This window comes from Hemicordylus capensis, chromosome 6 (genome assembly GCF_027244095.1).
Source record: "Hemicordylus capensis ecotype Gifberg chromosome 6, rHemCap1.1.pri, whole genome shotgun sequence".
Taxonomy (NCBI): Eukaryota; Metazoa; Chordata; class Lepidosauria; order Squamata; family Cordylidae; genus Hemicordylus; species Hemicordylus capensis.
This window is the reverse complement of record NC_069662.1, coordinates 30,946,522-30,972,027: the sequence shown is the minus strand read 5'-3', so window position 1 is coordinate 30,972,027 and position 25,506 is coordinate 30,946,522. Positions and strand designations below refer to the sequence as shown.

At 41.9% G+C, this 25,506-nt stretch overlaps 2 protein-coding genes and 1 pseudogene across 2 annotated transcripts; all 3 read right to left on the bottom strand.

Moving 5' to 3' along the window:
* Positions 1–4,335: 4,335 nt before the first annotated feature.
* Positions 4,336–5,286, bottom strand: LOC128331148 (olfactory receptor 1G1-like). Its single transcript, XM_053264500.1, has one exon. It carries the CDS (start codon positions 5,278–5,280, stop codon positions 4,336–4,338), a length of 945 nt encoding a protein of 314 aa, XP_053120475.1. The 5' UTR covers positions 5,281–5,286.
* An 8,700-nt stretch (positions 5,287–13,986) lies between these two features.
* On the bottom strand, positions 13,987–14,919 carry LOC128331147 (olfactory receptor 5A1-like; annotated as a pseudogene).
* Positions 14,920–23,536: 8,617 nt separating this feature from the next.
* LOC128331146 (olfactory receptor 8S1-like) lies at positions 23,537–24,481 on the bottom strand. The gene has a single exon (XM_053264498.1). It carries the CDS (start codon positions 24,473–24,475, stop codon positions 23,537–23,539), a length of 939 nt encoding a protein of 312 aa, XP_053120473.1. The 5' UTR covers positions 24,476–24,481.
* Positions 24,482–25,506: the final 1,025 nt, after the last annotated feature.

Genomic DNA, 25,506 nt, shown 5'->3' with positions numbered 1-25,506 from the left:
TGGGGTTCAAAGTTGCTGGACTGTGATTTTTTAAACTTCATTTCGTCATTTGATATTATAATTATGCAAGAGACTTGGTGGATGGGCAAGATAAGATTTCTGGATTACTCTCCCTTCACGGTGCCTGCCGCTGCGAGTCAGAAAGCTGGCAGACCACTTGGAGGTCTTACAATTCTTATAACCGCCAGATTGAAAGGGCAGGTTTTAATGCTATCCTACCTGGTAGATTGGGCTTTGTCAGTGTTGGTCACCTCTCATAACACTAAATTTTTCTGTGTTGGTCTGTATATTCCTACCCAGAGTTGCCATCTCCAAACAAAGGTATTATGGGAAGAGAGTGAGTCGTACATCTCAAGGTTAATTGATGAATACCCCAATGTTCCGGTAATTATAGCCGGTGACTGTAATGCAAGATTGGGGTATGATGATGTTTCTCTTTATGGCAAATTTTCCCAGTGGCCCCCATTGAATGACACGGAGTTTAGTCTTTCAAACCATGTCATTTTAGATACCACGAGCAATTTCGCAGGACTGTGTCTAGCCCGTATGGCTAATAACTTGGATTTATTCCTGCTAAATGGAGTTGCTCCAGGTGACTACCTGGGTCAATACACTTTTCATCGAGGGGAAAATTTATCTACAATTGACTATGTGCTTGTCACGAGAGACGTATTTGACTCAATAGACAACTTTAAAATTAGTGTTAGACCTCAAAGTGACCATAATCCCTTAACTTTAACCTATATATATGACGGACAACCTACGACCTCTAAGAATGTATGTTTAACTCAATCTAAGGAATTGTGGGGTGGCAGAGTTAGGTGGAATCATAAACTGGATCAACTTTTTTCTCTTTGAATCAACTGGCGAAGTGGATAGGAGGAATCTACTTGGTGTTTTAATCGACCAGGATAGAGACCATTGTGTTATTGAGAACTATGAGATCTTTATTTGCTCAATTAAAGCTTTAATAACCAAATCGGATCACGCCAGTTCAGAACTAAAATCTTACCGTGCTAAAAAAATGGTTCGATTATGGGTGTATTAGGGCTAAAAAACATCTCGTTACTAAAAGGGCTGATACACAAAAGAAGTGGTCACTTCTAATAAGTGCAGTGAAGAACAACGACTTGATGAGCTTTTGGAGACTAATTTCAATATCAAATAATAAGATACATTCCTCTCAGGTCTGCCCAATAACCCCAGAATTATGGGAAACTCATTTTTGGGCACTTTATAACGATATCTCTCCCCAAGGAGCCCTTCAAATAGGTCCATTACCACATTGGTCTCCCGTCTCCACATACGAGATAGAGCAGTTGATCATGCAATTGAAATGCAGGAAAGCACCTGGAAACGATTGTATCCCACCGGAACCTCTGAAGCTCTATAAAGATTGGTGGGCTCCTGTGCTGGCTGCTCTCTTCACACATATTGATCAAACTGCGCAATTCCCTCAGGATTGGGGAACGGCGATTGTGGTTCCTATGCATAAGAAAGGCAGAAGGGATGATCCCTTTAATTATAGTCCAATAAGCCTTTTAAACATTATAAGTAAACTCTATGCCAAGCACTTATGTGCCAAATTATGTGCTTGGATGGAGCAGGAGTGCATTATTGAGGATGAGCAGGCAGGATTTAGCGCTAATAAATCTGGATTAGACCACTGCTTAATATTACAACATCTTGTGAACAAACAGGTCAAAAGAAATAAGCGACCTTTGTTTGCCACTTTTATAGACCTTAAGATGGCTTTTGACACAGTTTCTAGAGGCCGTCTTTGGTCTAAATTGGCGGCTACTTCTATGGACCGAAGGCTTCTACTCTTGCTCATCAAAATGCATGAAAATTCCTTTTTAAGAGTGCGTTTAGACCATGCTGGTAATCTTACAAACTTAGTACCCATTAGGAAAGGGGTGCGACAAGGGTGTGTATTAGCCCCTTACTTATTTAACCTTTATATTAATGATTTGATAAAGTGTTTGCAGACATCTGACACTCATCCACCAAAACTAGCTAACAAGAAAATCCCAATCCTGATGTATGCCGATGATGCAATAATTCTATCTCAAACCAGGGTTGGGCTCAAAAGAGCATTAGATGCCTTAGCACTTTACTGCAGAGAGGAGCATCTACAGATCAATTACGACAAATCTAAAATTATGTGCTTCACCAATAAAGTTAAAAAAAATGCATGGATGCTAGATGGACACCGACTAGAACAGGTAAATCAAATAAAATATTTGGGGGTAATTTTTCAACACAATGTTGGGAAATCAGCACATATAAGTATGGTCACAGAGTCGGCAAAACGTAGCACAGCAGCAATCTTAAGAATTTTTAGAACTCAAGGTGCAGGCTTCATGCCAGCTGCCTTAAAGCTCTATACTGCAAAGGTCATTCCGCAATTATTGTATGGTATACAACTAGGTCCATACTCAAGGTTTGACACTTTGGAAAGAAGCCAATCAGGGTTCTTGAGGAACTTATTTGGCACTCCAAAATGTACAGCAAATGTGACTTTAAGGACAGAGGCTGGCTTTATAAAAATTGAATCTCGGGCCTGGCTTCTGATTATTTATTTCTGGTTGAAAATACATCTGCGACCAGTTGGTTTAATTCCTGAGTTTCTCTCAGTTAGTCCCCAGTCACTATGGTGTGCTTCAGTAAGTACGAAACTCACCTCTCTAGGCTTAGACCCAGCTCAACTGCTGGAACTGGGTCTAGCGAATGCGAAAAGAGTAGTGAGACAACACTTTGTTGATATTGAGATCCAAGAAAACTGGGCTGCGCTTCCAGAGTTTTATAGAGTTATAAGAACTAATATGGATCTTTCCCCCGCAAAATATCTGTCGACAATTACTTTTTCTAAGTTTCAGTGGATATTCACGAGAGTAAGGGTTAATTCCTTTCCATCTGCACTTCTAGCTGGGAGGTTTCAGGGTGTGCCTGTAGAAGAACGACACTGTAGTTGTGGGTCAGGAGATACAGAAACTGTCGCACATATCATTCTCCACTGTAAACTCCATTTATATCCCAGGGATATGCTTCCTACTGTCTCCCATTTTTATGTCTGGTTCTCCTTATAACTTCCTACCCTGTGTCAAAACCTTTAACCTAACCTCTCCTTTCCCTTATCTAACCCCCAACTGCTACCACCAGCTGCCCAACTCCTGTTGCCCCTAAGGACCTCCCTAGAGGTTAATGTTCTGCCTTTTGGAACAGAACCTTTAGCTCAGGCATTCCTGCAAGCATCATAGAATGTGTGTTAACCACTGAGTGCCTGTTTCTCCAGACATACTGAGTCAGCAAAACTTGGCAATACTAGTCCCAGGTTTTATCAACTTTGTCCACTGCTGTGCTGTAAAGTTACTTCATCAGTCACAGGCTCCCAACATAAGTCTTTTGTGGAATATAGTTTAGATATAACATTTCCTACACCCCAAAAAACTATTTACTCAAGGACAAAGATTTCCATTTTGTTTTCCTTCTCTGAAATCTGCCACAGTTGTCTTGGTATCATCATTTTCAGTCCTGAATTAACTAACAACTGAATTATTAGTCTACTCTGTAACTGGATGGAAGACAACATATGTGGACACCAAACCAGTAGGATCTGTATTGGGGTTTTTTTCTCCACACACTCCAGCCTCAAGGAACACACAGACACATTCAGGTTGGGTAAAAGGGCCACAACTTTATTAACTTGATCGAATCAGCAAACTGTGTGTGGATCAAACTCCACCCTCACCTCCTGAACAGTGCGAGCCTATTCAAGGCCAGGTTTAAACATTAATGTCCACCCCCATGCCTTGAATGGGCAACACCCCCTGATTCAAGGAAAGAAGCAGGGTAAACCCGCTTCATACTCCTCATTGCCAATCCCAAAGGGGCACCATTTCAAAACAATGCCTTTTGTCACTTCAGGCTTGTACAAGCCAAGCCAAGATAATTTTTTTAAAAATCCAATAGTGGAGAAGGAGGGAAGAGGCGGAGGGCAGGCCAGTGCTCCTCCAGTGAGGGCAAGTGATCTGAAGATGGGGGGAGGGGGTGGGCTGCCTGTAAGGATGCCTGGTCTCTCTGTCTCCCCGCCCCCAGCAAGAGCAGAGGTCCCTCTGGGACTGGCAGTCATGAGCTTTTCCTAATCCAGACTGTTACCACTGCCACTGCTCCCTCTATGCTTATACGTAAAGTAGCAGAAACAGAAACACACAAATCAAACTTGACTCTTTGTAGCCTGCATTACTACAGAGTACTATTGCTAAAAAATCCAAGGGTGTGAAATAAGTCAATGCATTTATTTTATAACTCACTTCCAAGCAGCTCTTGTTTTATTTAAACATACATAATGCCAGACATCAGTGATTTGTACCCAGTTAGTTTCTTGATGGCTGCCTTCACCTCCTTGGTTTTTAGGCTGTAAATAATGGGGTTTAACATTGGGGTTGAAATGCAGTATTGGATGGAAAAGAATTCATCCACAATGGCTGAGTAGGTCGAGGTTGGACTCATATACCTGAGGAAGGCAGTGCCATAAAATAATATCACAACAATGAGGTGGGAACTGCAGGTGGAGAAGGTTCTCCATTTAGCTGCTGCCGACTGCATTTTCAGGACTGTAGAGATTATTTGGATATAGGATGCCAGAATAACAAAGACTGAAAAAGCTGATATTGCAATACCAGTAATAAAAAACGTAATCGTGTTGATGAAAGTCTCTGTGCAAGATAAGGCAAGCAGAGATGGGTGTTCACAGCTAAAATGTTTGATGATGCTTGGGCCACAGAATACTAGTTTTAAGATGGGTAATGTGTTTACCATAGCATGTATGGAACTTATTGCCCATGCGCTTCCCATCAGCAATCTACAAAATACACTGTTCATGATTTGCACATAATGCATGGGTTTGCATATGGCGGTGTATCGGTCAAAAGCCATAGCTGTAAGAATGATGGTTTCAGTGGTTCCTGTCAGAAAGATGAAGAACACCTGGGCAATGCAGCCATTGTATGAAATTCTCTTGCTTCCATAGAAATTTGTGAGCAGCTTAGGCAGCGTGACTGAAGAAAAGCAGATATCAAGAAAAGACAGATGGCTCAGGAAGAAGTACATGGGGCTGTGAAGGTTTCTGTCGCTTCTTATTACTATCATAATCATCATATTTCCCATCAGTGTTACTACATATATCAATGAAAAGGTGAAGAAGAGGAACATCTGGATCGGTGGATTGTATGAAAATCCCAAAAGAACAAAATATGTCACTGTGGTCTGGTTTTCCATTTTCTTTTCCAGAAAAAAATATATATATAAAAAGGGAGAGTGATAAGTTAGAAACAATTTGTATAATTGAGTACAAGGCATTTCACATTTGGTTTACATTCATACTCACTTTTATAAGTCATCTCCATCTTATGGCCAAAGAGGGTTGAGTGGTAGTGCCCAATGGGTGGAAGCTACAATCCAAATTTCAAATAAATTGGGCAAAAGGGTGGTTTTTAACAATTTTTAAGCTATAATGGGGATTTCAGCAGCCTTATGTACAATGATTTTCATGATTCATCATTTTTGGTGCAAAATGATGAGTGAACTTAGCATCTACTATAACTGATCATCTTTGTTCATTCATAATCTTCTCTGGTGCAAAATGAAGAATGGACTTAGAACCCAGTCTCATTTCCCACTAAATAATCTACTTTCAGAACCCATTGGACAATGAAAACAAAAAAATCCAGTACCCCATGGGCTTGTGGTTTTGGGGGTGGTTGGCACCCTATGTGCACTACAGCACAACCCACTCTGGGCCACCCAGGTGTCCCCCCAAGTAGAATTATGGGTCTGTTGAAATCCCCATTAATCCCTATGGGGGAAAGTCTTAAAGATGTTAAAATCACCCCTTTGCCCAATTTCTTTGAAATGTGTGTGGTAGCTTCCTTGCACCCATAGGGCACTATCACCCACCACAACCCCCTCTGGGCCATCCTGGTGCCCCACAAGTAGAGTTATAAGGCTGCTGATATTCCCATTATTCCCTATGGTGAAAAGCTTAAAGATGCTTGAACTTCAAAAAATTGTTAAATATCACCCCTTTGCCCAATTTCTTTGAAATCTGGGAGGTAGCTTCCACCCATTGGCCACTACCCCCACCCCACTTTTTTGCCCCAGGAACCCCTTTCCCCCTGAATCAATTTGGATTTGGAAAATTCAGGTTCAAATTGAATCTGGGGTGATTTGTGTGTGTGTGTGTGTGTGTGTGTGTGTCTGTGTCTGTGTGTCTGTGTGTGTGTGTGTGTGTCTGTGTGTGTCTGTGTCTGTGTCTGTGTCTGTGTGTGTGTGGCAGATTCAGACCCAAAACAAATCAGGGGTGATTTGGTTCAGGTACAAATTGAATCCAAAAAATCAATTCATGCACATCTGTAATGCTAAGTGCTGTGTCAGAGCAGCTATGACCTAACTCATTGCTGGTGAGTGCTGTGGAGCCAGCGAACCTGCATCCTATTTGGATGTGTTGCTGGCTGCATGTCATGGAAGACAATGGAGTTCAACACATGGCCTGAAATACTATAGTGGATGGGGGGAAGTAGCCTCTGTACTGAGTTTCAAAAGGTATAAAAAGTCCAATTTACAGACCTTCCTAGCATTTCTAGTATTTTGGATTTAAGAAAAGAGAATTTTCCCCATTTTATTTCCCTATGGTTCACCCCATCTTATATTCATCTTTCTGGAGTCCTGAGTTGGTGAGGAGAGCTGTTTTTGTGGCAGTAAGTTTGAATTGTCCCCTTTGCTAAGTAGGATCCACCCTGGTTCATATTTGAATGGGAGACTACATGTGTGAGCACTGTAAGATATACCCCTTAGGTGATGGGACCACTCAGGGAAGAGCACCTGCATGCTTGCGTGCAGAAGGCGACAAGTTCCCTCCCTGGCATTTCCAAGATAGGGCTGATTGCTTAGATAAGCCTATAATCTTAGATAAGCCGCTGCCAGTCTGTGTAGACAACACTGACCTAGATGGACCAATGGTCTGACTCAGTATCAGGCAGCTTCCTATGTTTATCTATCTTTAAATTTCTGTTATTACCTGCCTTGAAGGCTCAAATCAGCTCCAAAAGATGGAACAAAAATGTACAAATTAATCAATCTACAGTTAAGGCCCTTAATTAACTCTGTGACTTTGGCAAGCAGTTAGTTTGGTTAATCTAAGGCAGGGATTCTCAGTGTTGGCTCCCCAGAAGTTATTGGAATTCAACTCTCATAATCCCTAACCAAAGGCCACTGGGGCTGGGGATTATGGGAGCTGAAGTCCAATAACATCTGGGGACCCAACTTTGAGAACCCCTGATCTAAGGCATGTGTTAGCTCCAGGATATTTGGAAGAAAATGGGAAGCCAATTATAGGGGCAACTAATACTCAGATAACCAACATTTTACAGGATAAGAGCAAGAAAGCAAGGATGCATTCAAATTGCTGAAAATTTGAATATCAGTAATTGGTACAAAATAATATGGGAATATATGCTTGAGGAGTTTGTTTCAGCTTGATGTAACAATATTCAACAAAAGTTAAATAGATATGATTTCAAGCGAGTATGGAAACCTGTTATAGATACTATTGAGGTAAATAGGGTTTATTATAACCCAAGTAAGATTTTGGTTGAAATGATCAGGAAGATGATGGATTGCAATATAAAAGATATCTAATTGTGATTGATATACCTGCTAAATATGGTTACACCAACTGTACATACAGTAATTTAAAAAAAAATTTTTTTCTTTTTTCTTTTGATGTACCACCAATGTATTATTCATCTTAATTAATAATGAAAATTTAAAAAACCTAAAAAAATTAGACAACAGGGAGTTCTTTAATTTAATTTTATTATTGCATAGGCTACTTTGAACAACCAATGGCTGTATGTATTGCATTTTTGTGGCACATAATAATGCGCATGTCTGCACACTGCCTTGATACTGTACTGCTGCCCAGAACAAATCTCATTCCCCACACTGATGAAAAAATTAAAGGGAACTCTGGTCCTAAGATATTCTCACTAATCTCATTATTCTGAAGTATGCTAATTGACCTGCTTGAATCATCTGGACGGCTTTACAAACAAATTTCAAAGGAGTTTATATATACCTTTAGGGATGCATCTGAAATCCTCATCCAAATTTTCCCCTGGATTTGGAATTGCTTTGGTTCTCCAGGCAAAATCTGTGCATTTTGAATTCTCCATTGTTCACCTTTTTATTTCAGAGTTTTGTACAGAGCATGGTGCATGCCATTTGTCACAGATTTCAAATGATTTCATCCATTTGTATACTCCCCCCACCTCTATATTAATAATGTACATGTGCAAAATGAGAACAACAAAACAAAAAAGCAACATCGATGTGCTTAAACACATGATTACATCAAGATTATCTTTGTATGACCACCTCTGCCTCATTGCACTTATGTACATAGCTACAATGACTGCTACAAAAATGCCCTCTTTTTATGATTGCACATATACTTGTATCGAGTTTCTTTTTGTTTCATTAATGTGCAGGATTGCATGTGTGCATTAGTAAAACACTACACAATCATAATCTTGAAGCTTTCATATCGAGTCATATCAAAATCTTGACAAAGGAGCAGTGAAATAAATGGGAGTTAAGTTTGCTAGAACTACCTTGTCACAATTATTTAGTCAGATACTATTTCTTCGGATCCAACTCATCGCCAGCAGATGAACTTTTCATCACTATCACTGTATTTGTGTAAGAAGCTTCTAGTATGTGAGAAGCGTTCCTCCCTCAGAACACACAGAAATCTCCACTTGAGACCATGGCTGTGTTAATCAGCCAATTACTTTCATGGGGATGTAGAAAATGGAATTTGGTCACATGAAGCCTTTCCCATCTTTGCAGGACAACTCCACCTGTCAACGTTTCCATTCTACCTATCAGACAAACAAACTAATATGCAAGATATTGCATCTCAGTGACAGAATGCATACTGTACATACAGAGGGACTGAATTTTAGACCCCAAGGCTGGATGAGACCCCAGAAAGCCAGTGCCAGTCAGTGCAGACCGTTAAGAGCTAGGTGGAGCAATTGCTGATTCAGTATTAGACAGTTATAAATGTTCAGCTGTTACAAGCCCTGTCTGATTTTGCATCTTATTACCTTGCACAGACCCTAATCATGGGGAGGGTAAGGAAAAGGTACCTGATATGCTGCAATAGGATTCTCCTGCTCTCTAAGAAACAAATGTAAGTAGTATTTATACTAGCAGAATCAACTCTGGAGAGATCTTTTTCACTATGGGAAATGGTAGGTGACGTTGAAATGCTCATTGTAACAGGGCAATTAAAGTAAGCAGGAAAGTACACCTTTTGTATTGATGTAAGCTTTTTTTATTTTTTATTTTTTTGAAAGACAGGCATGAACTCACTATGCTGATCACCCTGCATAGGGTAGATTGCCAGAAATGTATTAAATTCTGAAGCCATTTGTTTTTGCAAGGATCAACTTCAAGTACTCACACAAGGGAAAGAGATAATTCCCACCACATATTAAGTCAATAATTTCCTCTTCCACCCTTGTGGATATGGCAGCAGGGCAGTTTCCCTTCTACTCTTCTCTGCATGAAGGCACTGAAGCATCTTCCCTACAAAGGAAAGTCTGAAAGCTGCATTCTGAATTAGGTCTGGATGAAACCTTGTGGTGTCATGTTTGTTGATAGGCCTTAGCTTGAAGTGGTGACATATTTTGTTATATGCTAGGGTCTGGAGTCAAGAGAGAAAGATCTCAAAGGTTGGGACTGGGACACTGATTCTGCCCGCTACCCATGGAAGTTGTTCCATGCACTTCCTCAGGGATCAGTTGTGTCTCCCGTTCTTTTTAACCTTCATTCAGATTTGGTAGTAGATTTCCACCCCAGGCTGCATAAAGGTACATAAACAAGTAAACCACTACACTCTCAGCTATGATCTTGTTGTAAAGCTCAAAACTCTTACCTGCACTCTTGTATATGATGTATTCACAAGTATGGCACCTCAACATTTATGATATTGATGTTATTAGGATTAAAATATGACGCAGGGGTAAAAACATACCCCTAAATGTCTATGGAGGGGTGGTTTCTATCCTGTGTCCATTTTAAGTTCTATTGAATGGGGGATGACACCCTTTTTCTCTTTTGAAACTTCAGTTTTGTTTCCCCACATGATGAAAATATTTTACAACTAGTCTGAGGCACTGCATAGTCTGTGTTCCCAACTTAGGGCAGATGAAAACAACCCCTTCCACAATGTCACACCAAGAGGCTCTTCTCAGGATAGGTGAGAAGAGCCTCTATGGGGTTTGCAAGGAGACAGTCTGTTCTTAGCAGCCAGATCGGCTGCCCACACGACAGCCTGCTCCATGACAGAGCCGGTGGGAGTGGGGAGGATCGGGGGCCACACAGCCCCCGGAAGTTCCAGTATGCCCTGTGCGAGCACACAAGGCATACTGGAAAGACCCCCAAGCCAGGAGGCTGCTTTTAAGCCTTCCGGTTGGGGGTCTAAGCATGAGTTGCTGTGGCGTGAAGCCATGCCGTGGCAACTCACGATTAGAAAAACCGGGTTTGTGGAGTGCTTGCTCTGCAAAAACACTTTAAGGGGAGGGATAGTTAGGCGGGTTAACCGCCTGGAAGCCACTGGGCTCACCTGCAAGCCCGGTGGCTCACACGGTCAGGCGAAATCAGGTTAGGCTCTCCCAGTCCAATTTCTCCTGATTGTCAGAATAGCCTCCTAGTGTTTGGAACAATTAAAGCATTCAGAATCCCCCTCGCCTTGGCCTCGTGCAGAGGGGAGGGAGTTTGTCCCAAGCCCTGCCCTGCACGGGGCCAAGAAGCGGGCCGATTGGACCATTAAATTCGGGGGGCGTGGTTTTGGCCTCGCTCGGCTGAGCCATGCCCTGAACTTCTCAGTTCGGCCCGGGCCTTCATCGGAGAAGGAGCTCCTATAGCGATCTCCTTCCTGGACAAGCTTTGGGAGGGGTTCACCCGATAGGGGCGAGAGCCTTATTTTGGGGTCCTTTGGGTCCCCCGTGGTCCACAGAAGGGGGTGACGACAGCGGCGCAACAGCGGCGACGGCAACAGCATTTGGCCGTCAGAGTGGTGCTCGGGCACTCGGTCAATTCAGATCAGATCAGTTTGAATAACTGAACTTTGAATCAAATCACCATTGACTTCAATGATGATTCTGGAGGTTGAATCAGATCGACCTTGATTTATTTTGAAGCGATTCATCTATTTGAACCATCATTTTGTTTGCCCAATCTGCTGCTTCTATTGGTTTTCCATGTGTACAGCAGGTCTCCCCATTAGGCTCAATTGGTTGACCATCTCTCCCAAGAAAACAATGTTTGAACTGCACTGTTTTTCTTGTGGGAGCTAGTCTACCAATTGGGTTTAATGAGTGAATCTACTCTCCCAGAAAACCTATTGGTAGACCCGCTCTGCCAAGGAGACATTTGGTTCCAATGGAGGTACTGTAGATGGTGGATCCCAGCTGGGCCTCCATAGCTCTCTCTCTCTCTCTCTCTCTCTCTCTCTCTCTCTCTCTCTCTCTCTCTCTCTCTCTCTCTCTCTCTCTCACAGACACACAGACACAGACACAGACACAGACACACACACGGCTCTTCCCACAATCCGTGAGAATAGCCAGGAGGCGGTTTGCAAAGAGAGAAGGCTAAGCCCAATTTCCCCGGAGGCGAGGAGACAATTCACCATCTGTAGGGGTCATTGTTATTGCTTCTCCTTCCTCGCCACAACCCAACATCATGCCTCTTCCCCCTTGCCAGGAACTTTATTATTTGCTTGTTTGTTGTTTATTTGTTTATTTTATTTGACATATTTGTATACCACCCAAAACACAAGTCTTTGGGCTGTTTACAACAAATCACTAACAAGTTTAAACCATTCTAACAATTTAAAATCAAAACAACATTAAAACTATTCAAAAAGTACTTCTTCCCCTGGCCTGGTCTCTAGGTGATACCAACTTCTGGTCAACCTCAGCATGCCTCTGAGTGTGCCTCACCTATGTTCCAGTTAGAGCCCCAACAATCTCCAGGCATTCCTTGCCTGTCTGCCTGCCTGCACCCACTTTCCTCCTGGAAATGCTTCAGTCCTCCCTCCAGCAGAAAAGGCACAGTCCTCAAGGACAGTGAGGCATTCCGTTGCCTGCCTCCAGTCCTAAGAGACAGGATTTCTGCCACAGCTGCATTCCCCTCCTCTTGGTTGGCTCCCTCCAAATCCTGGCTGTGGCATGTGCAGCTGCACCCAGACCTAGCAAAGTAGAGAAGCCCTCTACCTACCTACCCTCCCACCCACCCAGGCTGCAGCTGTCACAGGGGGCAAAGTGCATATTGATTGGGGGATGACACAGCCAGTCTTCTGGCAGGCAAAAGAGGGGGTCTCCTGGGGAGGGGAGGCCATGTTGGGCTTGACTTGCAGCAGGGTTGGGGTGGCTGCCTCACACCTGGAATGTGCACCAGTGGATGAAGTCTCATTGGCTGCTATTACGAAGGGATTCTGTTTGAGGAGAGTTGGAGAATTGGAGGAGGAGCAATGGGCCTTGCTGTAGCTCTTAATGGGCTGAACCTATAGCTCCAAGGGGGGAAGGAGAGATAAACGAGGGCCTTCTCTGTGGCTGCTCCTGGCCTGTGGAATGCACTCCCAACAGATAGATAGATAGATAGATAGATAGATAGATAGATAGATAGATAGATAGTTTGGGCTCATTGTTAGCCTTCAAGAGAGCACTAAAAACTTATTTGTTTGGCCAGGCCTTCCAAGGTTTCTAAATTTATCTTAAATATTTTTATTTAATATTTTAATAAATATAGTTTAAATAAATATTTATCTTTTAAAATATTTATTTGACATAAATATAAAAGGCTTTTCTTGGGCATGGAGCCCAATGGCTGAAATGTCTTAAGAGGTCAAGGAATTCTGTTAAATATGATTTGTGTGGGGTGAAAAAATTCTGCCAGGATGTTTAAACCTTGTTAATAGAGAATGGTGTAACCTGCTGTCTCTAAACCTTTTGTCAATGAAGCTATTCTCACAACCAGGAGAAATCAGGCTAAGGGAGCCTAGCCCGATTCCTATTGGTCGTCTGCTGCCATGGGAGCTGCGTGGGTCCTGGCAGCAAACCACCAAAAGTACCCCTCCCCTTAAATGAGGTTAGCAGAGCACTAGCTCCGCTAAACCCATTTGGTTGATTGTGTGCTGCTGCGGCATGTTTCTGCGCCATGGCAACACATGAGGAGACCCCTCGCCGGGAGGCTGCAAACAGCTTCCCAGGCTTGGGGGTCTCTCCATTATTCCCCACCTGCATGCTCGGGGCATCCTGGGACTTCATGTGGCCCCCGATCCCGGCAGCCCCTGCCGGCTCCGTGACAGAGCCGGCAGTCGTGTGGGCAGCCGATCTGCGCCCCCCCCCCAGGGCTGCCCTTTGATCATCTGCAGGGAGAGCTGGCTAAGCCCGCAGACCCGATGGAGGCAGCAACAGCAGCCAAAGTGTAGCTGGTCTTCTCAGTAACTGGCTCATACACTTTGCCATTCTTTTTCAACCTGGAATGCACTAGGGGAATGAAACTCAACATGACCTAGCATCATTCAGGAGGGGGAAATTGTAACTCCATGTATTCCCACAGGAGTGGATTTTGATCCAGCCATAACCTAATTCAAAGAAAGTGGGTTTGGAAATCTGTAGGGATAACACTACAGTTCAATATCCTTTCCATATGCATTAAAAAAGAGTGGATTTTCCCCAAAACAATGAATTAAACAATCAGCTTGCTAAACAGTAGAAATCCAGTTTGACTCTTTATACCCTAAATTACTATGGAGTATTAACTTTAATAAATTCAAGGGCTTGAAGCAAGTCTGAGAAATATCAGTGTACTTATTTTACAACTTGGTTCCGATCAGTTGTGGATTTCTTTAATCTAACATAACGCCAGAGACTTGTACCCAATTAGTTTCTTGATGGCTTCCTTCACCTCCTTTGTTATTAGGCTGTAGATTATGGGGTTTATCATTCGGGTTGAAATGCTGTATTGGATGGAAAAGAATTCATCCACAATGGCTGAGCAGCTAGAGGTTGGACTCATATACCTAAACAAAGCAGTGCCATAAAATAACATCACAACAATGAGGTGGGAACTGCAGGTGGAGAAGGTTTTCCGTTTAGCTGCTGCTGAATGCATCTTCAGCACTGTAGAGATGATTTGGATATAAGATGCCAGTATAACAAAGAATGAAGAACCTCCTAATGTATTAGCAGTAATAAAAAACATAATCCTGTTGAGGAATGTCTCCGTGCAAGATAAGGGAAGTAGAGATGGGAGTTCACAGCTAAAATGCTTGATAATGTTTGGACCACAGAACACTAGTTTCAAGAGGGCTAATGCATTTAACATTGAATATAGGGAACTTATTGCCCATGCACTTCCCATCAGCAATCTACAGAATACACTGTTCATGATTTACACATAATGCAAGGGCTTGCATATGGCGGTGTATCGGTTGAAAGCCATGGCTGCAAGTATCAAAGCTTCAGTGGTTGCTGTCAATAAGATGAAAAACACCTGAGCAATGCAGCCACTGTATGAAATTCTCTTGCTTCCATAGAAATTTGTGAGCAGCTTAGGCACCGTTACTGAAGAATAGCAGATATCACGAAAAGACAGATGACTCAGGAAGAAGTACATGGGGCTGTGGAGGTTTCTGTTGCTTCTTATCACAATCATAATCATCATATTTCCCAGCAGCGCTGCCACATAGATCAATGAAAAGGTGAAGAAGAGGATTATCTGGATTGGTCGATTGTGTGAAAATCCCAAAAGAACAAAATATGTCACTGAGCTCTGGTTTTCCATTTTCTTTTCCAGAAGGGTGGGGGAACTGGAATATGTTACAAACAGATTTGTATAATTGAGAAGAAGGCATCTCACATTTGATTTACATGAATACTCAATTTTATAAGTCACTGCATTTCACTAATGTTTAAAACAAGCTCCTCTTGTCGTTATCATGGAAAGTGGCTGACATCCTGACTAATACAGAGCATGCATTAGTTGGATCTGCAAGGATGTACTAGAAGACCTCAAACATCTCCCCCAGTCCTCTCAGTAATTAGTACTACTACCTACTCTGTTTCTTGATGGTATTATAGAGTTGCTAGCATCTTGACTAAGGAAGCAATGTTGCAGCAGTGTTAAAAAGAAAGAAAAAGAAAGAAAGAAAGAGAGAGAGAGAGAGAAAGATTGTGTAATGACTATGAGATATGCATCTTCCAAACTTTGATGTGAAACATCAGCTTCAGTGCTATACCCTAGTTGCTGAAATATGTTCTTAGATGTAATAACATAGCATCATGACTCAGAAAAACCTACAGCAATTGAAATGCACTACCCAAAATATGTCCCTTATGCTCAGGGACATCTTAGTCAGAATATGAGCCAGTCTTTCTTTACACCCATATTGACTGAGAAATGCAGTCAGGACATGAGATCATATGTTCCACTGTCTTTTGCAATGTGTCTCTGTTTCTTAAACACATTCCAATTCTGCATGGAATAAATTGCGATCAAGTCCAGCTGAATTCAGCATTTGATGTAATGAGGATGAAGGCATGTGGAAGAATGGGAATATGGAGAATTGATAATTCGTTTATTATTACATTTATTAATCCAAGCATTGTGATCTTACATTTTGTTCCTTACATTTTGTTCCTTTTGTTTGCAGATCACCTCAGATCCCACTGAAAAATGAAACCAGACTCAGGGATGTTACATTCATCCTCTCTTTCTCTCTGTATGCAGTTCTGAAGGGGCAGAATAGGAGCTTTACACTTTCCTTCTTCCAGTAACATCACTTCCAACTGAGACTACAGAGCCAAACATATTTATTTATTTATTTTGGCCTGGTCCTTGCTTCCTATTACATCTCTCATTATTATTTAATGAGATAATAGCTATTGCTATTATTATTTACGGTTCTCCTTACAACTTCCTACCCTGTGTCAAAACCTTCAACCTAACAACCTTGTATCATTCATTCATTCATTCATTCAATTTCTATACAGCTCTTCCAAAAATAGCTCGGGGCGGTTTACACAGAGAAATAATTGATCCCTGTCCCCAAAGGGCTCACACTCTAAAAGAAACGTAAGATAAGACACCAGCAAAAGTCACTGGAGGTACTGTGCTGAGGTCCTGTGTTAAGCCTTTAACATTTCACCTTTAACCATATCTCATTTTCCTTATCTAACCTCCAACTGCTACCACCAGCTCTAGAGCTGAACTCCTCTTGTTGTCTCTAGCAGCTTCCGTAGAGGATAAAGTTCTGCTTTCTGGAACAGAACCTTTAACTCCAGCATTGCTACAGGCATCATAGAAAGTGTGTTAACCACAAAATTCCTGTTTCTCCAGATGTATTAAGAGAGAAATCAAAACCTGGATGCTTATAGGGGGTCTTCTGAGCTGACAAACATAAGTGCTGAATATTCTCAGGCTTACTGACAGGCTGAACATGAGAATAGGTCAAAGGATACGATCAAGGGCACACTTACTGTATTTCAGTACCATGACTCCAACACTGACCATCCAGATACCCCTGGTCATTTTATAAGCTGGGGAGCCCAATGAAAATTTACTGGTAATCAGTTTGCCATTTGACTCCCAACATGACATGTCTTTTGTAGAACATACTTTAGATATAAAATTTCCTACCTCACAAAACTGGTGAGAGGTTTCCATTTTTTCCCTTTCCTAAATTAATCACAGTTGAGAAACAATTAACACATAAGAGTAGAACTTGTCATGTGAGCATCATTTTCTGTTTTTCCTTTAACAACATAATGATTTCCTTCCAGTCGACCCTAAAACTGGTTGGAATCTGAGGATACCAAACAAGTAGGAAAATGCATTGCAAATTGCATTGGTTTCCCCGAAGACAAAAAGAAAATCCTCCCATGACATAGTCCAGACCTGTAAGAAAATTTGTGTTTCAATTGGCAAATATGGGACTATATTAAAAAGTTTGTTTTCCACTTATTTCAGCTTCTTCAAAAGTGACATCATGTTTGGGGACATAGTTTACACAAGCAGTGTTTCAATTTTTGCGGAATTTTCTGAATAGCTATCATGCAAAATATTGTAGACACAAAATAGGTATTACTAATTCAGTGCCTCAGAGTTGTTTGGCTAACTGTATAACCAAATATTTCATTAATAGAACAAAACCTGGCAGAAACATTACCCTACAACCAGTGTTCTCTCTAATTTTTTTCATCTGTGTGCAAAATTAATTTTGTTCTGGGTGGCATTACCAAGGCAATGTGTGTGCATGCATAGTCAGTGGGACCATCCTGATTCTATCTGAATGGGATCAAAATTAACTGAACAGACATCAAAAAAAATGTGTGCCCATGCATGTGCACAGGCCTTAGAGGGAACACAGCATACAACATATTCCCCATTAGAACTAGATAGCTATTGAGCGTCTATCTAGTTTAAGTATATTTATCACTATTCCAAATTCAAACAAATCACCTGGCTATTACTCATTCATCCTAGCTATTGCTCATCATGTTTCCTATTCAAACGAGACATTGGCTATCTATTGTGAATTCTCATTCTGTCAAACTGTCTTGTTTGTGAAACATCTTGCACAGCAAGTTGCTACTTGTTTCTCTTTCTCTTGCCTACCCTCCAAATTTTGGAAGACCCACAATAATTCTTCAGAATCCTCTTTATTGCCAATGAACTTACCTTAAACTCTTCACTCTCTGATTCTCAGTATGAAATTCCTTCATACATATGAAGTGCAACAGAAAGAACAAGGATTATAGTAGGTGTAGGATTACTCTCCCTCCCTTCTTTCTGGGTGCCTAAAGGAAGAAATGTACACCTTCCTTAAGTAAAGGTGAACTCGATTTCTGAGAGGACCCATTTCATTGTATAATGCTACTTGTCCCTGGCTGCAAAGAGTATGAGAATATCATTTAAAATAGCACTTGATATCCTGGGATTGCATCTGAGATATTTAATTGTTTCCTTTGGGGGAAATTATCTAAACTGTAATAAAGCATCCAGTCAGAGGAAAGACATAGACTTTCTACAGGAAACTAGTTTCCTCCATCACAAATCATGCATCTCAGGCATGGCATTTACTACATGAGTGACATTTGTGGCAGCACTGTGACCTGCAATGATGCATCTAGAAGAATTGATGGCAGAATCTGCACCTATTAAATGTTTTCCTGGATGCATCCCTCCTCAGCCCATCTTGAGTTGAAAAAACCTATTAATGATTTCTATTTATTATTACTATTAAAATTACCAGTAAATCTATAGTGAGATATATGGATTACTAGTCAACTAAACCATGCTTAATGAGTTAACATTCATTACATGAGAAGTTGTCATCACTCCTGGAAATATCGAGATGCTATAACTTCCATGAAGCTACTCTTGGATGGGAATACTTCTGGTTGCTAGTGAGAATTGCATGCCCTTCCACTGGGGGAAACGTCAGTGCTCATAGAAATATAAGATCCGAGGGAGAGAGCTAGATGGATCCTTGTCTCTGACATGCCATCCTAATATATCCGCAGATTCTATTCCACTCCACTCCTGACTGTACAAAGGGAACTTTCCACATGACAATTTGGTGTTTTACATTTCAGGAAAGGCTTTCTCATTACTCTGCAGTTCTTAAGAGAGCACATGTTGCAAATCTGAATAGAAGAATTTGGGAGTAAGTCTAGCTAATTCAGCATTCAATGTATGAGCATAAGCCCTGATAAGAACATAAGAATGGGCTCTACTGGATCAGGCCAAAGGCCTGTCTCATCCAGCAACCTGTTTCATACACTAGTCCACCAGATGCTTCTGAGAAGCCCACAGGCAAGAGGTGAAGGCATGCCCTCTTTCCTTCTGTTGTTCCCGCTGAAAATGGCATATAGAGACATAATGCCTCTGAAGCTGGAGGTGACCTATAGCTACCAGTATAGTATCCATTAACAGACCTGCCCTCCATGAATTTGTCTTTATCTCTGGAAGGATTTCTGAAGGGGTGGAATAGAAGCTCATCTCTTTCCTCCTTCCACTAACATCTCCTCCAACTGAGACCACAGATCCAAACAAATTCATTGCTTGGTCCTTGCTTCCTACCATGTCTCTCATTATTACTTATGATTCTCCGCCTGCTTAGTAATGGAAGTATAATGGGATTTGCTTTTTGTTGTTATTCCCCGCCCCCTGCCAGATATTTAGGGACTGGCTTGCCATAGGGCTTTGATATAGGGGTACAAGGTAGGGCAGGTGGAGAAGACTCTGAATATTTAATTTGAAATAGATTGTTGTAAATCTGTCAGGCTAATCAAGAGCTATAGATCAGCAGATGGAACATGAAGCAGGCAAAGGGTCCAAAGGAGAATGTAAGCAATGTCCAAACTATAGCCAGTCTGAGTTGTTACAATATCCAGTCAGTCAAACCAAGTGGAGGTTGAATTCCACAAACAGAGTCCAAATGGTCCGGAATCAAAGCACAGTCAAACAAGCAGGAACACAGCTGGGTATCTCACCAAAGCACAGAGTGGCCCAGAGTGAGTGGTGGTATAGAGCACAGAGGCTGCCAACCACCCCATGGGTTTTCGGTTTAAGAGCAGACATAAGCACCTTTCAGGACATTATAGTAGCTCACTGACTCTTTCCTTTTCTCATTTGGGTAGAAAGAAAGGCATATCTTCATTTATGTTAAGGGAATTCTGTCCTACCTTTGAGGCACAAAGGTCTGAAACATATAGAGTATATGGCTTATAGTATACTTCGGGCCAATGGAGGGTCCTTGATCTCTTGCCCTCGTCCTGCCCTTCAGCTCTTGCTGCAGCCTGGTGAAAATAGCTTCAGGAGAACAAAATTTAACTTGGAGATCAGGGGCCAGATATCAATCAGTCCTCCTCAGGCCAATGAAGGAGGTCTTGCTGTCTTGGTTGTGCATGTGGAGGGGAGAAGGTTTGAGAGGGAGGATGTTGAAAGGGAAACAAGAATGCCCCTCCTAAAGCCTTGTGCTGTGGGAGGGGCATTTGTCTCAGCTCCACCTGAGCATGAGCCCTGGAAGGCACCTGAATGGTCAGGGCCTCATCTGGGTGCGGGGTGGTGGTGGTTTGGAATGCAGCTACTGCTGATCCCCGCACCACTCCTCATTCGGAGCCAAGATTTTCCCTCCCTCCCATCCCTAGGTTCACAACGGGCTCTGCTGGTCATCCTTTTGGGGGCTGGATAGGAATTTTTGGCTTCCAGTGCATTGGCCTGGATTTGGAGGTTTTTCGCCTACCCCGTTCTGAGTCCTTGTTAGTTAGTGGTTAGCTGGTCACAACTTGGCAGGGACAGTGCGGGCTGGGGGATTAGCTAAAGGGATTTAACACCTGTGAGCACATGCTTCCTTGAGGTTTCTGCGGCCCAGGGAGGCTGGTTGGCCATGGAAGCAGATCCAGGACTACACAAAATCTAGGGCTCAATGGACCGGGAGGTGTGAAGTCATGGAAATGCCCAGACCCCTCTGGGTTGACTGTGAAGGGACAGAAGTGGGTTCCCACCTGCTTCTTGCCAGAGTCAGGGTGTGTCGCCCATTTAGGGTATTATTATTATTATTATTTTACACAGACAGGTGTTATTGACTGGTTTGTTTTATCCAGACATCGAGTCTTTCCCAAGGACCTGGGATGCCAGAATTTTATTGACAATGTTGTTGCTGTTGTTATAGGTATCGTCGCAGAATATACGCTGTTCCTGGTAAAGCTGCTTTTTGTAATTGGCTGGTGGTGATTTCTGTGGCCCCTATGGTGTTGAGGTGATCTTCAAGGTCTTTTGGAACTGCACCCAGGGCGTCAATTACCACTGGGATTATTTTGGTCTTTTTCTGCCACAGCCTTTCAATTTCAATTTGTAGATCTTTGTATTTGGTGATTTTTTTCTATTTCTTTTTCTTCTATTCTGCTATCCCCTAGTATTGCTATGTCGATTATTTACACTTGCTTTTCTTTCTTCGCAACTACAGTTATATCTGGTGTATTGTGTGGCAGATGTTTGTCTGTTTGTAGTCGGAAGTCCCATAATATTTGTACATCTTCATTTTCTTCAACTTTTTCAATGTTATGGTCCCACCAATTTTTGGCTACAGGTAGCTTGTATTTTTTGCAGATGTTCCAGTGTATCATCCCTGCTACTTTGTCATGCCTTTGTTTGTAGTCAGTCTGTGTGATCTTTTTACAACAGCTGATTAGGTGGTCCACGGTTTCATCTGCTTCTTTACAAAGGCGGCACTTGCTGTTTGTGGTAGATTTTTCGACTTTTGCTCTTATTGCATTTGTTCTTAGTGCCTGTTCTTGTGCAGCCAGTATTAAACCCTCAGTTTCTTTCTTCAAGTTGCCATTCTTAAGCCATTGCCAGGTCTTGGTGATATCTGATTTTCCACTTATATTGTGCAAATATTGACCATGCAGTGGCTTATTTTTCCATTTTTCTGCTCGGTTCTTGACTTGTTCTTTCTTGTAGGCCTGCTTTGTTTCATTGGTGTTGAATAGTTTCGCATTATTGACCATTTGAAGTGCACCTTCTTCACTGTCCTTTATATATTCTTCAAGGCCTCTTTTCTCCTCCTCTACTGTTTGATGAACTGGCAGCATTCCTCTTACACCTGAGCTGCGAGGGAGGTATAGCCTATCGACATCACTGCGGGGGTGCAGAGCATGACTGATGGTCATGATTTTCCTCGTCTTACGATCTAGCGTCTCTAGCTCTGCCTGGGTCCAGTCTATTATTCCTGCAGTGTATCTGATAACAGGTATAGCCCAGGTGGTTATGGCGTGTATGGTGTTGGCGCCATTGAGTTTGGACTTGAGGATTTTTCTAACTCTCCTGATGTATTCACTTCCAATTTTTCTTTTAACTTCAGTGTGTGCGATGTTATCAGCCTGGAGAATGCCCAAGTATTTGTAATGTTCTTTCTCTTCCAGGTATTTGATCTTGCTTCCATTGGGCAGTTCTATTCCTTCTGTTTTTGTTATTTTCCCTCTGTTCATTATTAATGCAGCACACTTGTCTAGTCCAAACTCCATTGCTATATCCATATATATATATATATATATATATATATATATATATATATATATAATTACATTTATATCCTGTTCTTCCTCCAAGGAGCCCATAGCGGTGTACTACATACTTGAGTTTCTCTTTCACAACAACCCTGTGAAGTAGGTTAGCCTGAGAGGTAAGTGACTGGCCCAGAGTCACCTAGCTAGTTTTATGGCTGAATGGGGATTTGAACTCGGGTCTCCCGGGTCCTAGTCCAGCTCTCTAACCACCACACCACGCTGGCTCTCTGGGTATGGGCTAGGATTGTGGCGTCTGAACCCTAACTTGATAGGCCCACACTGCTGTGGGGGGTAGAGTGTTTCCCTCCTATTGTCTGCTGCTCAAGTCAATCAAATAATTGGATAATAGAGTTGTGGCCCTTTTTATACCCAACACTTTGTTCTGTGTCTTCTTGGGCTAGGGTATGGTGACAATGGAGTCAGATGGGCATTGCAACACATATGCATTTCATCAGGAGGTGCAGTGGAATCAGTTAGAGGAGGGAAGAGATAGGTGCTGCATGTATGAGTAAATATGTATAGGATTTGCTTTTTCTACTGTATCGGTGTCTCTAATTTTGTTTACTATCATTTAAATCAGTATGAATTAAATAATAATAATAAACTCACATTTGCTCCTAGCAAAGCAACAAGATTTTAAATTTACTTAGCTTTCGTTTGTCAATTCAATGCCATCACCACCATTTATTACAGTCCACAACCAGCCAGTAATTACAACAATCAACAGTTACAGGCAGTTACAACTTAAAGTACTCTAATACTAAATATAATGAATAACATTAAAGGATACTAGAACATCCCACCAACCAACCAATAACGCATATACCTTACACGACATAAAGGTTAACCAATTTTTTCCTAACATTGCAGGCAATGGGACAGAATTTGCCCCAAACTTTCATCTCTGGGTGGTTAACCACAACATAAATTTAGCCACACAATAGGTAAGCTCAGCATCAGAATCAGAAAGAAGGAGATTTACATAAAGGTCATCCAGCTTGCCTGGATAGTGTAACAAAATGGAACCAATAAGAAGAGGATGTCTATCTTTATAAAATATAGAGTAAAGTAATACATGCTTTACTGACTCAATCATGCCTGAACAGCAGGAGAAGAGCCTTTGGGAATACGAAGTACAGCAAAATCTTCCCTCCCAAACAGCCAAAGGTAACGCATTGAAATGGGCCAGAGTAAAGGCATGGCAGAACTTACGGAGATGAAATTTATACAAATAATTAGATGGGGACAAGATTTGTCTAGAATTCCGTACAACCACGCAGTGTGTAATTCACCATTACATTGATTGATTGGCCTAACGGTTGACCATTTTAGAGAACACGAGAAACCAGTGGTGTATACCTCATCAGTTTCTTTATGGCTTCTTGCACTTCTCTTGTTTTCAGGCTGTAGATAATGGGGTTCAGCATGGGGGTTGAAATGCTATACTGGACGGAAAAGAATTCATCTGCAATGACTGAGGAGGCCGAGTTAGGCCTTATATACCTAAAGCAGCCAGTGCTGTATAACAAAACCACAACAATGAGGTGGGAGCTGCAGGTGGAGAAGGTTTTCCGTTTAGCTTCTGCTGATTGCATCTTCAGCACTGTAGAGACAATGTGGATATAGGACACCAGAATAATGAAGAATGTGAAACCTGCCACAGTGCTGGTAGTAATGAAAGATGTAATCCTATTCATAAAGGTTTCTGAGCAGGATAAGGCAAGCAACGAAGGGAGCTCACAGCTGAAATGTCTGATAATGTTTTGACCACAGAACATTAGATTCAGTACAGGCAGTGTATTTACTAATCCATGTATGAAACCGACTGCCCAGGCACCCCCCACCAGCCCTCTACAAAAGGCAGCCTTCATGATCTGTCCATAATACAAAGGCTTACATATGGCAGCATATCGGTCATAAGCCATTGCTGCAAGGAGAAATGCTTCAGTGCAGGCTGTGAGAAAGATAAAAAACGTCTGGACCATGCAGCCACTGTATGAAATTGTCCGGCTTGTTACTAAATTCATTAAGACCCTTGGCACAGTAACTGAAGAGAAACAGACATCAAGAAAAGACAGATGACCCAGGAAGAAGTACATGGGGCTGTGGAGGTGAATGTTGCCCCTTATTACCATCATAATCACAATATTTCCCATTAGGGTTACCACATATATAAACAAAAACACCAAGAAGAGGCAACTCTGGACTGGTGGGCTGTATGAAAATCCAAGGAGCACAAAGTAAGTCACTGTGGTCTGATTTTCCATTTTTCTTTTCAGCAAAAGTGTATACTGCAAGAAAAAAGAAATTACAGCAAAGTCAAACAGAAGGCATGGGTTAATCTGTGTGAAAGTTCATCCCCTAGAAAGCTAGCCCAGTTTTAACCCAAAATGCTCCTCTCTTCTCCTCCACAAATTTCCCCTTCAGCTCCATTATCCTCTTTCCTTTCAGATCTAGGAAGTCTTGGAGGAGGAGAGGAAATAGCTCACTACTAGGTGCAGCCCAGCAATGAGAATGGAGGACAGGATGGCAAGGCCTCCGGAGAGGAGGAAGAGAAGGGGAAGATGGCAGGTTAGGTGGTGGTGAGTATCGTTTGCAGGGAAGGTATTTGGCTCCCCATCTCAGGTACTCAGTGTCTCTCTTGGGGTACAATTTTTATGAGAAAGCATGTACTATGTTCAAGTGGCATCACATGTTCCAGAGTGTTATCTGCTGAAGTAGAGATGTCTTTCTTAGAATCGTAGACTTTTATGATCCGCTTCTTTCATCTTATCTTACATTTTAGTTCACTTCCTGACCTTTTTGTACACTGGTGGGATTCAAATGCAGAAGAGTGTGGCTTAAGTGTACAGAATGTGTGACTGCCTATAATCTTCCTTTTTTAGTATATTCAGAGATTTCACCACTTGATTTAGAGGTCGGACTTCATAGAACTGAGAACAGAATTCTGCAAGAGATGTACACCATACATATAGGAGATTGTGGTTGGCAAGTCATCAAGCTCTGTTTGTGGAGTGTGATTAAAATCACACTGAAGTCTACTGTGTTGGAGACAATTTATTCCCCATTAAAACTAAAGAGTGGATAGCTATTGAGCATCCATCTAGTTTAAGAATATTCATCACTGTTCCAGATGCAAACAAACCAGCTGCCTATTACTCATTTATCCTATCTATTGCTTATCATGTTTCCTATTCAAGCCAGACATTTACTATCTATTCTGGACTCCCATTCTGTCAACCTGTCTTATTTGTTCAACACCTTGCACAGCAAATTGATACTTTTTTCCCTTTCTCCT